We start from the raw sequence: 15,826 nt of genomic DNA on the forward strand, positions 1-15,826 counted from the left end.
GCAGGGGGTAGGGTGAGAAAAGAGAGGGAATATTGTGAAATATGTGGTGAAAAGTAAAACCCTTTCATGAGGGATAAATTGAAAAAAAAAACCAAAATGGAATAAACAGGGAAAATATAGTTAGCAACTGTCATTGTGAAAACAATTTTGAAGCAATTTTCTTTGCTGCAGCCAGCTCTTCTCAAACGATAGATAAAAGGAATGAAAAATATTAAACTATGAGTTAGTTCCAACTGGTATTGATTAAAATATATGATATATGTTGAAAAGGGTATAAAATTAGGCAAATTCAACTATGTAAAACTAACATGACATGGCTTGAAACCTAAAAGGGATTAAGAAAAAAAGGAAAAGGAAATATACGTACAAAAATATTGATGTCACCTCTGTTCTTGGGGAAAGAATTGGAAATCGAGGGAATTCTCATGAAATGAAGAATGGCGGAAGAAATTGTGGTATTATGTGGTATTATGATGGAATACTTTGATGATTCTCTAACTATGATGACCGGAAAAATCTGGAAAGATATACATGAACATATGAAAATTGAAATGTAATGTGTACAAAATCAAGCAATAGAGTGGATTGGTCACCTGTGAATAACTTTGCTTTTTCAACAACAAAATGACCCAAAACTGCTCTGAAAGTCTTTATGATGAAACTGTTGATGTTACACAGTTTGTAAAAATTTTATTTTTAAGGATTCTTTTTATTAACCCAAGGAATGAAACACATATATTTCTCAACAAGTCATTTCTATAAATATTTTGTGTAACTGCACGTGTGGTATCTCAGTGGTTCTGGTGTTGGGAAAGAAGGGAGAGAATGTGGAAGTCAAAGCTTTAAAAAAAGTTAAAACTGTTTTACATGAAACAGGGGAAAATAAAGATATCAAATTTAAAAAAAAGAAGAATTCTTGTTCCTGGAACTCCTTTGATTCTTGTTGTGTTTTGTGTTATTTTCCCACGATGTCAGGAGAATCACAAGACATTTGGGAATAAAAATGCAGCCCAGTAACCCGGCGCTGGAGGCCAAGATGGAGAAGATCTCCACGATCATCACGGCTTTCCCTTTGGAGCTCTGATATGTGGGGAGGAAAGAGACCCAGACACTGCAAAACACCAGCATGCTGAATGTGATGAACTTGGATTCGTTGAAGGCATCGGGCAGGTTCCTGGCCAGGAAGGCTATGGTGAAGCTGCCCAGGGCCAGAAAGCCCATGTAGCCCAGGACACAGTAAAATGCAAAGGCGGAGCCCTCGTTACATGTGAGGATGATGTGCCTGGATTCAGAGCTTGTGTCTGCCTCTGGAAATGGGGGATGGGTCCCCAACCAGATGGCACAGAAAAGCACTTGAATTCCAGAGCAGATGAGAACCACACAGTAGGGCACTCTAGGATGAAGGAACATCCGCATCCTGCTCCCTGGCCCTGTAACCCTGAAAGCCAGAACCACGATGATGGTTTTGGCCAAAATGGAGGAAACGGCCACTGTGAACACAACTGCAAACACTGTTTGTCGGAGAAGGCAGGAAGCAGGGGTGGGACGGCCCACAAAGAGCAAGGAGCAGAGGAAGCAGCAGGAGAGGGAGATGAGGAGCAGGTAGCTGAGGTTCCTGTTATTGGCTTGGACTATGGGAGTGTCTTGGAACTTCACAAAGACCCACAGCACCAGGGCCGAGAGGAATGAGAGGGAAACCGCTACAGCTGTCACTGCCGTCCCCCAAGGTTCATTCACATCCAGGAAGGTCACAGATTTGGGGAGGCAGCGATCTCTTTGCTCATTGGGAAATTCATTCTCTGGGCACTTCTTACACTGCTCGGCATCTGCAGGAGACAAACAAGGACTTAAAGTTTACATTAAAATATTTCTCTTCATTCCCACAGTAGGAAATAGTCAGGAGACTTGCAGCAATTCCTTCTACTTCCATAGGATGCAAAATCCCATTCTCTCTTCACTGGATGACAAAGTCACTGGTAAGTCACTTGGTACACTGGCCAGATCAAATCTATTCTTGCCCTTGATCACTGTTGGCTTTGGTTCAGGTTCTCTTTATTCCTTTTATATAAATGATGACACCTTTTCTTCTTAACCTAATCACTTAGAACAGTAAACTTAGACAGTGGAACCCTTTAGTATCAAAGATCCAGATGACTTCTGTGTTGTATTGGGCAACAACTCAATTTGAAGAGCTGCCTGTCTCAATACTTCCTCATTCTTTCCAGCTCCCAGTTTACACCTCTCCACAACTGATTTATATGAATTTTAAACATTTCCTTTGTAGATACAGACAGCGTGTGTATTCTTGTCTCCTCTGCTGGAATAGAAGCTCCCCGAATGACGGATTCACTTCCTTTTTATCACGCTAACCCTTTATTTATAACCAAGTTCTTCTCATACTAAATGACTATTGATTGACTGATTAATGACTTTTTAAGTAGCTGGCAAGTTTCTTATAGAAAACATGTTTTTTTTTTTGGTTGTTTGTTTGGTTAAGTGTTCCTTTTATGAATCCCAAGAGAAATGAAGCCTTTCCGGGATATATTCAATAGTGAAAATGATAACCTGTTAATATCTTCATTTCATCAATTAATTTAAAGAAAAGTTCTGTTTGGATCCTTAACTGTATTTTTTCACTAGTATTTGGAATATTGGATTGACTTTTTTTTTAACCACAGCTTTCAGGTCCATATGACCTGAAATTAGTGTCTAGAATGTGTCAATGGCACACTAGGCCCCTTATTTCTATCTGGAGTCTCTCTGTTGCCTCAAAATTATTTTTCCTCCTCATTGATTCTCCCTCTTTCTCTGTGATCTTCACAAATCCTTTATTGCCCCTGACACATCTGCAGTGAAAACCCAAAGAGACATGCTAGCTATGTCACAAATTACCCTCAACTGTTTCAATTTGACTATGCACTCTCAGGAAGTAAATGACTAGTATGAATAGGACTTGAAATTAAGAAAGACAGAGTTTACATCCTTCCTCAGAAACATAGTTGTTATTTGACTCTGGATAAATAATATGCTTTGGTCTGTCTATGTTTTTCTTACAATGAAATAAGGATAATTATCACACCATCTTAATAAGGTTATTATGAGCATCACATGAGAGAGAACATATGTAGCACAAAATTGAGCCTCAATTTACATGGTTTTTACAGTTTTTATCACCATCATCCTTATCCTTCTCATTACTAAATCAAGAATTTTTCCTCATTGCAGGGGAGAGACCCATGTGTGCCCCACTAAGGCAGCAAATGAGATTAAGGGAAGGTCTAAATTTTGTACAAATTATAGGATCTTCTCACAGAAGCAGCCTTTTTTTTTCCATTTCCTTTTTTGACTTCTCTCTTGGATTCAAAACCTTGTAAGGCCAGACTCAAATGCAATGCTATTGAGTGAGCCATGGCAGCATCCATTCTGCTTCAAACTTGTGATGCAGTTTTGACTCCACAAACCCTGTGATCCACAGAGTGATTTACTTATCCCATGTCTCATTTCTTAACCTCCTGAGCTGATTAATTATCTGATGTCACCCCATGTGCAGCATGATGAAAACAGGTGATAGTCATGAAGGGACAGATGCACTTTTAATGCTATGGAAGTCACTCTGCTCCACAATGTTTTGGTATCTCCCAGAAAACAAGGCCCAATACCTGACCTTCCTAGGTGGAGATTCTTCCTGCTGCAGGAGTTCCCTCTAACAGTCAAGTCCCAGGTTCAGTCCCAGGTTCAGTCCCAGGGCTATCAGTTCTTTCAACTACATTGATTAAAATGTCAGGGGGGAAAGGCCAATTTGTTTAGCATTCCTCACTATGCCTGACTTTTTGGTTACTATATTGTTCAATACTATTAAGCATTAGAACAATGAAATAGGGAAAGGCAATATTGGATCATCAGTAGAAAGGCTCCTATGGAGCTTACAGAGTCAGCTAAATGCTCTGAGTTTCATATGGGACATGAAGCATGATCTCTGAAGACCCTGGTAGTTTTAAGCTCTTGGTCAGTTCTGAGTAAATTTTCCACTGAAAGCAGACCCATAAATTAGAGAAAAGTCTGTAGTCTATAATATATGGAATAAAATTCCCCCCATCAGGTAACTTTCTTTGCTTTTGCCTTCTCAATCTCAATATCTCAATTTCTATTTCTGTCTCTTTATTCATTTCTTTCTATCTCTATGTCTGCCTTTGTCTCTCAACATCTATCTCCCTTTCTATTTCTTGCAAAGACATCTCTCTCAGTCCCTTATCTATAAACTTATATATTTATATATATGCATACATAAATATATACACCTATTATTTTACAAATATATATATATATATAAATGCAGAGACACTTGTATATGTTGTTTTAATCTTTACCTTTGTGTATATCCATGGCACACTATGTAGGATTAAAATGGTAAGTGATGGCTGCTCATCAAAGAAATAATATGATGAATAATTTCTTCCTGTATATTATCTTTATCTTTTGCAGTAGAAAAAATTTACCATGTCATTATGTTTGTACTGTTCCTGGCTTTGTCTCGGAAAGCTGATTTCCACATATTTTGTCTTATATGAGATTTCTCTTTTTACCTCATGTAACTGCCCTTTTTTTGTAACATACAAATGGCAGTGACATATGTCAGTTTGTTTTCTGCCCAACAATTGTGCTGAAAATATTTCAAGTAGTTTTTTTGATTTTCAAGGATTCTCTAAACATACCAAATTTCTTGCAAAGAGTAATACTTGCTTTTTCATTGCATACATTAATTTTCAATTTCATTTTGGTCTCATTTCTAAAGGTAACACTTCTAGTACAAAGATTCATAATACTGGTGAGAATGGGCATCCTTGTTTTCACCCTTTTTTTTCGCTAGGAGGGGCCATGAGAAACGAGCTCCTTGAAGTAACTCACCCTTATGACTGGAGATTTCTCCTTCTGAGCATGGGGAGCAACTGAAGCAACAAGGAGGCTTCCCCTCCAAAGGCAACTTCCTGGATCCAGCAGGACAACTGGCACTACATATGGCAGAGGGAACCTAAGATGATGACAGGAGACTGAAATAAAACAGCTATTTATGTTTGTGAAGAAAAACAGGTGTTTTTTGCCATTCTGGTTTTGATAACCACCTCCACAGATACATAATTAGGAGTGTATATGAATAACGACATGGTCCAACTTACTCTTTCCATTTGTCACCCCTCTTCTGCAACACTCAGTGACAAACCTTCTTCTACAGAATCAGTCACACAAAGGTATTTCACACCCTAGTCATTTATAAGATAGTCCATATATTGCATAATTACAGAGAAGAAGACTTCCCCAGTTTCAGTCACAGATGTAGGAGACATCTCAATAAGATCCTGAGCTTCTTCTTGGGGAGAGCCTTTATACTGCAAGTGCTGTTCCCAAACTAATTTTGATTGGCTAGAAATATTCCTAATAAGATGAAGGGTTAAACAAGCATGCCCATTCACACTACTGTTATGCAATATTGTACTGGAAATGTTTTATTCAGTAACTGGATGAAAGAGAAATGGAAGGAATTAGTGTACTCAATGAAAAAGCAAAAATAATTCTTTTGGCAGATCAAGTACCCAGTTGGGTTTTGGAGCGACAGAACCCAGAAACATTTGGAATGTAAATTTTCAGTTTAAGATATATTGCAATGCCTTCAGGAAAGATCTGTATGGACAGCACAGGTGGATCATGGTCCAGCAGAGGGAGGGGGGTACATCTCGGAATAGCCAGGAGAACTCCATCATTGTGAATTTAGTGTGAGGCTCTTAGCCGAAGTACAGCCACAGTGCCTACTGTGAACTCCTCCAGAAAGCCAGTGCATCAGCAGTTCTGCTTTGGGACCTCCAGGGCAAACACAGAAGAGAACTAGGGAATCAGTAAACCTCAGCAAGCAGCCCAGTGGCAAAGCCTGCAGAACCCTTGGCTTCACACAGTAAGAGACCCATGTTCTTCTCAAAAGAAGCCTGAGAAAATCTCTTGTGTGTCCAAGGGACAGAGCACAAATTTTAAAAGTGAGCAGACGAGCACCAAAAACCTCTGACCATATATGTAGTCAGGGACGATTATAATAGAAGCCTGAAAGAGGATAACAATGGCAAAATGCCTATGCGTAAAATCTCAGAGGAGGATATGAACTCAGGTCAAGCTCAAAAGCCTCTCTTGAAAAAGCTCAAAAGAATTCTTAAAAAAGAGATGTGAGAAAAAATTTGCAGGAATAAGATTAATGAAGGAAATTTATGGCAATTTGGAATGAAATCCCAAGCTTGGAAAGGGAAATAGGAAAATGTCTAGAAGAAACAACTCTCACAAAACAAATTTGGCAAAATGGGGAAAAATATAGAAGATAATTATTTCTTAAAAATCAATTTGAGGAAATTGAAAAAATAACACCTAAAAATAAAATTGGAGAAATGAAAAAAAAAAGCCATAGATCAAAAATTCTTCTGAGTACAATTTGCCAAATCAAAGAAGGTGAAAAGACTCACAGAAAAAAAGTAATTCACTAAAACTTAGAATTTGACAAATGGAAATGAATGACTCAATTAGACATCTAGAATCAATTACATGAAAGTAAAAAGAAAAAATTTGAAGGAAATATAAAATATTTCATTGGAGAAACAAATGCTGTGGAAAACAGAACCAGGAGTGACAAAATAGTAATTAGTGGATGTTCTGAAAACTATGATAAATAAAAGAGCCCAGTAAACATTTTTCAAGAAATCATCAAGGAAAAACTGTCTTGATATTTGAGCAGCAGAAGGTAAAATTTATTGAAAGGATCCACAAATTACTTCTTTAAAGTGACCAAAAACGAAACCTCCAAGGAATATTACAGCTAAGTTCCATAATCAAGGGGAAAATTCTGCAAGACTACAGAATCAGAAGCAAAAATGGAGGTACCCCCATCAGTATTACCCAGGATTAAAAAACTACTACATGGAAGGATTGGGAGGTAAAAGAGTTTGTAGACAATCAAAAATCAACTACATGGAAAAATGAAGCATTATCTTGCTGAGGGGAAATTAGATATTTAATGAAATAGGAAATTTTCAATCTTTTCTAATGAAAAGAACAAAGCTATAAATAAAATGTGAACTTCAACTAAAAGAGTAAAGAGTATCAGAAAAAGTTGAATCAGGATAAAAAGAGGGAAAGTGTACCTAGGCAGAAGGTATAGGAATAACTTAACATCAATTTGATGAAAACAAAGAAATTAAAGGTGGAAGATAATTGCATTAGGAGAAGAAAAAGGGGAAGTAAAATGAGTTAAATGACATCATGCAAGGAGACACACATGACCTATTACAGTATAGGGAAAGAAGGGAGAGGTATGAGCATTGATGGACTCTTAATCTTTGAGTTTTGGCTCCCAGCGAATATACTAAATATTTTATTAGATATTGAATTTTTCACTGTCTAAAGAAGTAGAAATGGAATGGAAAAAAGAAAGCTAATAGAAGGGAAGGCAGAAGTAGAAGGGAAAAGGATGAAGCAAATGGGAAGTGATTAAAAAGGGGGAAAGCAAATTGAGGGATGTGAGGATCAGAAGCAAAACAGTGGTGAGGAAGCAAAGAGTGAAGGGAGAGAGAAAAGTATAATGTAGAAAATATAGATCACTGGGACATACAGGGTTAGTAATCTTAAGTATGAATATGAATTTGATGGGCACTCCCAGAAAAGAGAAGTAGAGAGAAGAATGAATTAAAAACCAGAATCTTCAATACGTTGTTTGAAACAAACAAATGTGAAGCAACTAACATACATACAGATTAAAGGTAAAAGTACAACAGAATATATTCTTCAGCTGAAGTAAAAAAAAAAAAAAAGCAGGGGTAGTGATCCTGATTCTAGACCAAGTAAAACCAAAAATAGATACAATTTAAAGAGAAAAGGAAGAAAACAAAATCTTACTGAGGAGTACCAGAGATAAAGAGGTAATATTAATAATAATTAACAGAACCCTAGAGAACATTTTACAAAGTAGTAAGATTATATGATGATCAGCTGTGGTGGACTTAATTCATTTCAACAATGAGATGATACAAGATACTTCTAATAAACTTTGGTCTTACTTTGTTGTGGGTGTGTGTGTGTGTGTTTGTGTTGTGTGTTGTGTGTGTGTGTATTGGGATTTATGACTTCCTAGGGTGGGTCAAACAGTGTTCAGTGACTCAGACTGATGTAAATCTCAGATCCCCTGGCTCCAGGGTCGGGGCCTCTATTCACTGTGACTAAAAAGATGTGGTTTATATAATAGTGATAGAATAGTGATATACTATTAGAAATGATGACCTGTGATTATAGAAAACAGGGAAAAAGTTGCATGAAATAACAAAAATAAAATGAGTTGAACTATGAAAATATTGTGCACATACCCTTTGATCCAGCAGTGTTACTACTGGGCTTATATCCCAAAGAGATTATAAAGAAGGGAAAGGGACCTATGTGTGCATGAATGTTTGTGGCAGCCCTTTTGTAGTGGCTAGAAACTGGAAAATGAATGGATGTCCATCAGTTGAGAATGGCTGAATAAATTGTGGTATATGAATATTATGGACTATTACTGTTCTGTAAGAAATGACCAACAGGATGATTTCAGAAAGGCCTGAGAGACTTACACGAACTGAGGCTGAGTGAAATGAGCAGGACCAGGAGATCATTACATACTCAACAACATACTATATGATGACCAGTTCTGATGGACCTGGCCATCCTCAGCAAGGAGATCAAACAAATCATTTCCAATGGAGCAGTAATGAACTGAACCAGCTACGCCCTAGAGAAAGAACCCTGGGAGATGACTAAAACCATTACATTGAATTCCTAATCCCTATATTTATGCCCACCTGCATTTTGATTTCCTTCACAAGCTAATTGCACAATATTTCAGAGTCTGATTCTTTTTGTACAGCAAAAAGGGTTTGGTCATGTATACTTATTGTGTATCTAATTTATATTTTAATATATTTAACATCTACTGGTCATCCTGCCATCTGGAGGAGGGGTGGGGAGTAAGAGGTGAAAAATTGGAACAAGAGGTTTGGCAAATTGTTAATGCTGTAAAGTTACTCATACATATAACCTGTAAATAAAAGGCTATTAAAAAAAAAAAAAGAAACGAAATTGTTGTGCAACAATTAAAACAATAAGTTTTCCAAAAATTTTTGGAAACTAACCTTTTGGGTGTGTGTTAAAATTAAAATTAAATTAAAAAAAAGATGCAAAAAAAACAATCACCAAATTAAAAGGAAAAGGAACCAGGGTTATGTTCGTTTTAACCAACCACCACCCAAAAACACCACAACAAGGATTTTTGAAAAAGGAATAAAATAAATTAAAATGGTTAATTTGGATCCTCGTTCCCCATACAATTTTAAAGTTTTTATTTGGTTCATAAGTTAAAACAAATTCCCAAAAATTAAAATATATTTATAATGGCTTTGGTTTGGAAAATTGGTTTATAAAAATTGGCTAAAACAAGTTTTTAAACTTTTTTTTATATATTGGTGAAAATGCTTCATTAAATTTACCCAGGGAAAAGGCAAGTCAAAATTTTGGGTTTTAACCCTTATTTTAGGTGGGATAAAATTAAAGTTTTTTGGGAAAAGAAATTTAAAAGAGGGACGCCCTTCCCAAGGGGAAGCATTTATGAGGCCCTATTTATAAATTTAACGGAACCGGGCTTGCCACTTTAATTTTTCCCCCCCTGTTCTGGCTTGGAAACACCTGGGGACTTCCCGGTTAAGGGCAAAATAACCTTTAAAATTTGGGTTGCCCTGAAACCCCTTCCCGTTTCCCCCACACTTCCATTGGAAATTGTTCCTTGACGAGGTGGTTTATAAAATCCTCGTGGTTTTCCCATCCCAGGATAAAATCGAAGTAATTAAAGGCATATGTAAACCAGGAGCCCGGTCTGTTTCACCCACAAAAACTTGGGCCACCAAGGGCCTTAAACGGGTTGGGTTTCTTCCAAGGGTAAAGAGGGCTTTTAAAAAAGGGGAAAATTGCTTTAATCCCAGTGGAGGTTTGGTACCTGGAGGGGAAAGGAATTTTACAAACTTTAGCAAAAATTTTATTTTGTGGGGGAAAAGGAAATTTCTTGGGACCCACAGAAAGAACCCGGACATTGCCAAAGGGCCCATTTCCTTTTAAGTTTAGTTTCAACCTCAAGGTTGCCTTCCACCCCTAAAGAACCAAAAGGCCCTGTAAATTCCCTTGGGTTTGTTTCCATCCCGGAAAATTCCCAATAAACCCGGAAAGTCAAATTCAGTCTGGGAAGCCGCCAAACCCCGGGAAATTGTTCGACTGAAAAACGTGCTGAACAAGGTGCTCCAACCTGGTTAAATCCCCTTTTCCAAAAACTAACAAAATTTGGTTGACCAAATTAAAGGCCAATTCAAAAACCAAAAGTAAATAAAAATTAAAAGAAAGAAGGAAGAAAAGGGCAGAAAAAGGACAAGGAGAAAAAGAAACCCAGCAATAAATTCAGAAATAAAACCCATTAGGAAACTTTTCCTTAAAAATTAAATAAAAGGAAATAATTATTAAACTTTAAAAGAAAAAAAAAAAACCCAAAAGGAAAAGAATAAATAAATGGAATTAAAGGGAAATTGAGGAAAACAGAAGAAGAAAGAGGGTTAATTTTAAAACATTAAAACCCGAGGTTATTTATTTAAAAAGAATTTGGGAAAATTAAAAAGAAAAGTAAATATGGAAACAATCTTGGCAATTTAGAAAGCCAATTAATACTAAGGAAATGGGTTCACATTTGGGAGAATTGAAATTTTTGGACCACCTCCTTTAAGTTCTTAGGGACCAGGAAGCACTGGGAAACCATAATCCCTGCCTCTAGAAGGAGGAGTTAACCTTTGGGAGATGATATATATGGAGGAAGCTCTTAGAGTTAGAGAGAATTTCTCCGGAACATCAGCGGGGGTCGGAGACAGAGCACTCTGGAAGAAAGCCTACTAAGCCCTATCTTCGAGGCAAGAGAGATTCATTGCATCTTTCAACTTGGTGCTGGCTGGAGGCTGAAGAAAGCAGAGGCAGAAGCCAAGGACAAAGCTGCAAGAGCTCTTGGAGCCAGGCAGAGAGATAGGCCTCAACTAACGGGGCTGTTTTGGAAGGAGAAATAAATGTTTGCCTTTTTACCAGCTGGCTGCCATTTTGGAGTAATTATTGATTGTAACTGAAACTAAGACTGCCTCCAGGAAAACCTTCACATTTTGGTGCTCTGAACGTGGGGCTGACAGGAACCTCAGTGGATTTCATTGGAAAAGCTCCAATCCTGATTTCAGTAGAAATGCTCTGATCCTGATTTAAGTGGAAAAGCCTGTGACCCTGATCGAGTGGAAAAGTCTCCTCAACTCAGAAATTAGAAACATAGGTGATCACACCCTCTCTGACTTCTCAGGGAGGTGAGAACCCCAAAAAGGAGGTAACTTCTCAGAAAACAGGGTGAAAACTCCAAAAAAGGAGGTGATTATGCCCTCCCTGAAGTCTCAAGAAGAGAGATGAAAATGACCAAAGGGAAATGGGGAGTCAAACCAGATTAATGGGTACTGAAGAGTCTCACTTGAAACAGGTTTACAGAGAGCATTTAATATTATGAGTCTACACGAGTTCTAAAATGAAAAAGAACATGGATTCTATCTTTCAAGAAAGTATCAAATAAATTTCTCCTGCATTCTGGAATATGAGGCAAAATAGAGTAAGAAAGAAGGCACAGATAATCTCCTTTAAAAGATCCCCAGAGGAAGTCACCAGGGATATTATAGCCCAATTCTAGACCTCCAAGGTGCCAGAGCAAATAGTGCAAGGATGCAGAAAAAAAATGTATATGTTGGAGCCACAGTCAGGATAACAAAAGACTCCTCACCTTCTTAATTGAAAGATCAGAGTGCGTAGAACAGGCCAATTTGGAGAAATAAAGATCTGGCTTACAAGTAAGGATCACCTACCCAGAAAACCTGAGTTCAGTCCTTCAGAAAAAAAATGGGTTCCTAATGAAATAAAGGGTCGTGAAATAGTTATGACAAAGAAGTCCAGAGCTGACTAGGAAATATGAACCCTAAGGTTATTGACACCTCTAAGGCTCTAGGAAGGAAATTTATTTTTAACTTTATATGCAAGTTGACAAATATTGGAAACCAACAGTAAAATCATTGAGGAATATACAATCAGAATAATTTTAGAAATGGAAAAGTCTTCAATGTCTCCCATGTGCCATTTCTTGCTAAAACAGATACTCAAAAATCATCACTAAAAAGGCACCACACTTTCCATATTACCTGCCATGGATGAGGCAATACAGATTCCTCATTTCCCAAGGATCTTTTCTCGGATCTTTTCATCAGTGTTTCATGGAGAGCCCACGCCACAGCATAGAAAGCATTGTAGATGTTGTAACTCAAGGCGGATGTTGTCATGTCCACAGGGTAAAAAGGTAAATATTTCATGGAGGCATTTGGTAAATATAAATCTTGCTCTGGGATATCTGGTTGATCTGAGCATTTCAGAGGTGATGGCCTATGTGCTTTAAGAAGAACATCCCTCATGGTTAAAGGAGATATAAGGCTTCTGATAAAACTCTCAAACCCAGGTACTGGAGTGATCAAGTGTGAAAAGAAGAGAGTAGTAGGGAAAGTGAAACCATAATGATACAAGGCTCTTGTTGTAGCGTCTGAATGAGATGTGGCAATCCACACCTTCTTGGTTGGGAATAAAAATTTTGGTGGGATTTCCACAAATGTTAATGAATCTGTGTCAGGATGAATGACAATGACTTTGACTTCTGAAATAAGGATCCTGGACTTGAAGACTTCAGACGTCTCTCTAATTTTTGCGGGGCTCAGAGGAATCTTCTCTGTGAAGGACAAACAAACTGTATTCTTTTTCATTTCCTCTCTCATTTCCCTGAGGAATTCTTCACCTCTGCTATCATCTAAGACAATCAGACCTATCCAGTTCCATTGAAAATATAACAATAAGCGGACAATACCTCGGTGAAGAGAAGAGGATTTGGGGGCCATCTGATAGAGGGAAGGAAACTGGACTTTGTCAGTGAGACCGGGATCAAATGGGCCATAAGTAATCTAGATGAGAAAAAAAAATATGGATGAGCAGGTACACGTTGCTGCTGAGAGAACTAAAGTAAAATACACTTACTCAAAGGGGCATATTTATTGTTAGAAGAAAGTTTTAGATTTTATTGTGAAGTTTATCATAGATGACAATTTCTCTCTGAAAGTCTCTCCATTTATCTCTTGAAGTGTATTGTTTACTCTCCAAGAGACATCAGAACATCTGCCCCGACATTTGTTAAGCATTACCATAATCGTTGGGGAGAACATTTATCTTATTTATAAAAAAAAAACAGATCTTCATGGATTTCATTAGAAGTTTTCATTCAAAGGACTTCATTAGAGGGCTGATAAAAATTGAAATCATCTATGAGAAATATTGTTTCAGATCTGAGGGTCAGATATATACTGTATATACAGTATATATCTGTATATACTGTATATACAGATATACTGTATCACAGTAGGAAAGACTCTACCCCTTTGGCAAAGGAGACTTATTCAACTTATCCTGCCATGTTCTCTCTGATCAAGATCAAGGGAAAATAATTCCAGATGGAACGAGTTGCCTCTTCTTTAGACCAGACTTCCTACTATTACATTATCTGGCAACAAAGGTGCTAGATGAACCCTTTCTCATGATTCCCTCAATTAGGTAATTTAATCATGTTTCCACAAGGAGTTCCACAAGAGTTAATTCCTATGCTCTTTGAGCTTGTTTTGACTGTTGTCCAAGTATATGGTCAGGAATATTTATAATTCCAATGTTAGTGACACAATAAAATTCCCAATTCGTTTTTCTCCAAAGGCCTTAAATATTGAATCTGAAACATTGAATATTAAAGAAATTATCATCAAATAAAGTTAAATTATAGTTAAATAATTTTAGGCTCAATCAGGAGAGGTTTAAAATAAGAAATGTGGATATAAATGGGGGGAGACTTTTAGTCCTTCACCTTTTTATATGCATAGTTCCATATTCAAAACTGATCTCCATTTCCTTTAAATGAAGCAATCTAAATTTTCATTGTTTTTCTTCCATGAAATCATCCCTAATTTTCTTCTTGTTTTGAACACGCAAAACAGTCACTCATTTGACTGAGCAGTGACAAAGTTCACAAAGCAGCCAACTTAAACTACAGTGTTCAGAGAGGTCTCTTTTTAGTTTTGAAAAGATGAGGTGCTTTCTGAAATGTCTCTCCTTGCACCGTATGTTTCTGCTTTTCTTCTATGCCCATTACCAATTAGATTCCTCTTTGAGAACAATGTCAGGAATGTTCTCAAACTCTGGTACATTTGTAAATATACTTATGAAGTTCCTAGGACAGCTCCGTGGACAGGCTTCCCAGTGCTCCCCAAAATAAGCACCTTATACATCAGTGCTCATGCTCAGTTTCCATTTATAAATAATTCTCCTCTCAATAAATTCCGGACTAATAGTATTATGATTATGAAGAATGAAGCTCATACAATGAGGTGTAAAAGACTGAAAGATCACTCAACTTAAAGTCAAGAATGGTAAGATCTAATCACTTCTCTTTCACTAGAGAATTGTGTAGTGTTGAGTAAACACTTCAACTGCTCCAATCATTATTGAAGTTATCTGTATACTGGGAAAGTACAACTAGTTTTGCTTTCAGATCCTTTCTTGGGTTGAAACCTAAATGGCTTCTTGGCTTGCAATAGGGTTAATATTTTAGGAGTTGTTCATTTTCCCCCATGATGAAGACAGAGGCTTTATTCAGTCACTAGAGAGTTAAACTGATCTTTAAAAAACCCTAGATTAACTAGTATCCCAGTTAATCATTAGTTGCATGATAACAATTTAACTTTTCTCAGTCGCAGTAGTCTCCACTATAAATGGGAGTTACAAGATTATCTTCATGATGAGTTTGTTGTGAATATCAAAAGAAATGCATATGGAAAGCATTTTAAAAAAAAATTTCAAGGTATACATAGAGGCATTTTATTTGACTGCTCTTTCTCCTACTGCATCTACCACCAACACTCCTGCTGTGGATACTAGGCTGTAGAGAACAGAGAATGTATTAGGTTCCTTCTCATTCACCTGGGGTAAATGGTAGAGGTCAAGCAGGCTCCCCATCTGAACAGAGAGAGCTGATGTGGCTCCTCCAATGACAGCCACAACCTTTCCTCGCTCTCTGCAATTGTAATTAGGGATGAGCTGGTCTGTTCCAGACAGCCACCACAGGTAGCTCTCCAAGGTTCTTTCTTCACTGGAATAGGAGCTGTATATATGGTATCCCAGGGAAATGTTGGGCAACAGAATGGGATTCCTATTAATCTCCGGTAGAGTGAACATAGGCATGATGACTTGCTGGTAGTTTTTTTCAACAACTCTAGTGAATTAATAGTAAATGTTAGAGAACATTAAAACAACCTTTACACAGAATTCATTTCAGAAGAGGGACTTTCCCAACATTTAGTCAAAACTAAGGACTAAAATAGCTCTTTAGCTCTTTCCATTTAAATTCAAAATAGTCTCTATCCATACACATTGTTCCCCTATTCTTTTCTTTTTGTAATTTCTTAAAGGGTGAGGACTATTGGCTTCATGTCCTTAAATAACTCTGCTTGCCTGAGCCATTCACTCTTTCCACAGGAAGACATCGATAGCTGTTGACTCTAGAAGCCTTAGAGTATAATGGAAGGAAGAAATAAGGTGATGTGACATTATATTCACTTCTATTCAATTTCCATCAAATTATCAC

The 15,826-nt window shown here is 37.3% G+C and overlaps 1 protein-coding gene across 1 annotated transcript; it reads right to left on the minus strand.

The window, feature by feature from the left end:
• Positions 1–347: 347 nt before the first annotated feature.
• On the minus strand, positions 348–15,438 carry LOC100916539 (vomeronasal type-2 receptor 26-like). The gene is made up of 5 exons (XM_031949167.1): positions 15,163–15,438; positions 12,303–13,106; positions 4,906–5,029; positions 2,029–2,034; positions 348–1,826 (listed from the first exon to the last, which is right to left on the minus strand). Exons 1-5 carry the CDS (start codon positions 15,421–15,423, stop codon positions 898–900), a joined length of 2,124 nt encoding a protein of 707 aa, XP_031805027.1. The 5' UTR covers positions 15,424–15,438; the 3' UTR covers positions 348–897.
• Between the last annotated feature and the right edge of the window lie 388 nt (positions 15,439–15,826).

This window comes from Sarcophilus harrisii, chromosome 1 (assembly GCF_902635505.1).
Source record: "Sarcophilus harrisii chromosome 1, mSarHar1.11, whole genome shotgun sequence".
Classification (NCBI taxonomy): domain Eukaryota; kingdom Metazoa; phylum Chordata; class Mammalia; order Dasyuromorphia; family Dasyuridae; genus Sarcophilus; species Sarcophilus harrisii.

What these genes read in the sequence shown, in the direction of transcription:
- LOC100916539 (XM_031949167.1), bottom strand. Translation starts at nt 15,423, where the DNA reads ATGCCTATGTTCACTCTACCGGAGATTAATAGGAATCCCATTCTGTTG. An exon ending in ACCTCTACCATTTACCCCAG is followed by an intron (nt 13,107 to 15,162) that starts GTGAATGAGAAG and finishes TTTCTCATCTAG; the next exon opens with ATTACTTATGGCCCATTTGA. An exon ending in TATTGCCTCATCCATGGCAG is followed by an intron (nt 5,030 to 12,302) that starts GTAATATGGAAA and finishes TCATCATCTTAG; the next exon opens with GTTCCCTCTGCCATATGTAG.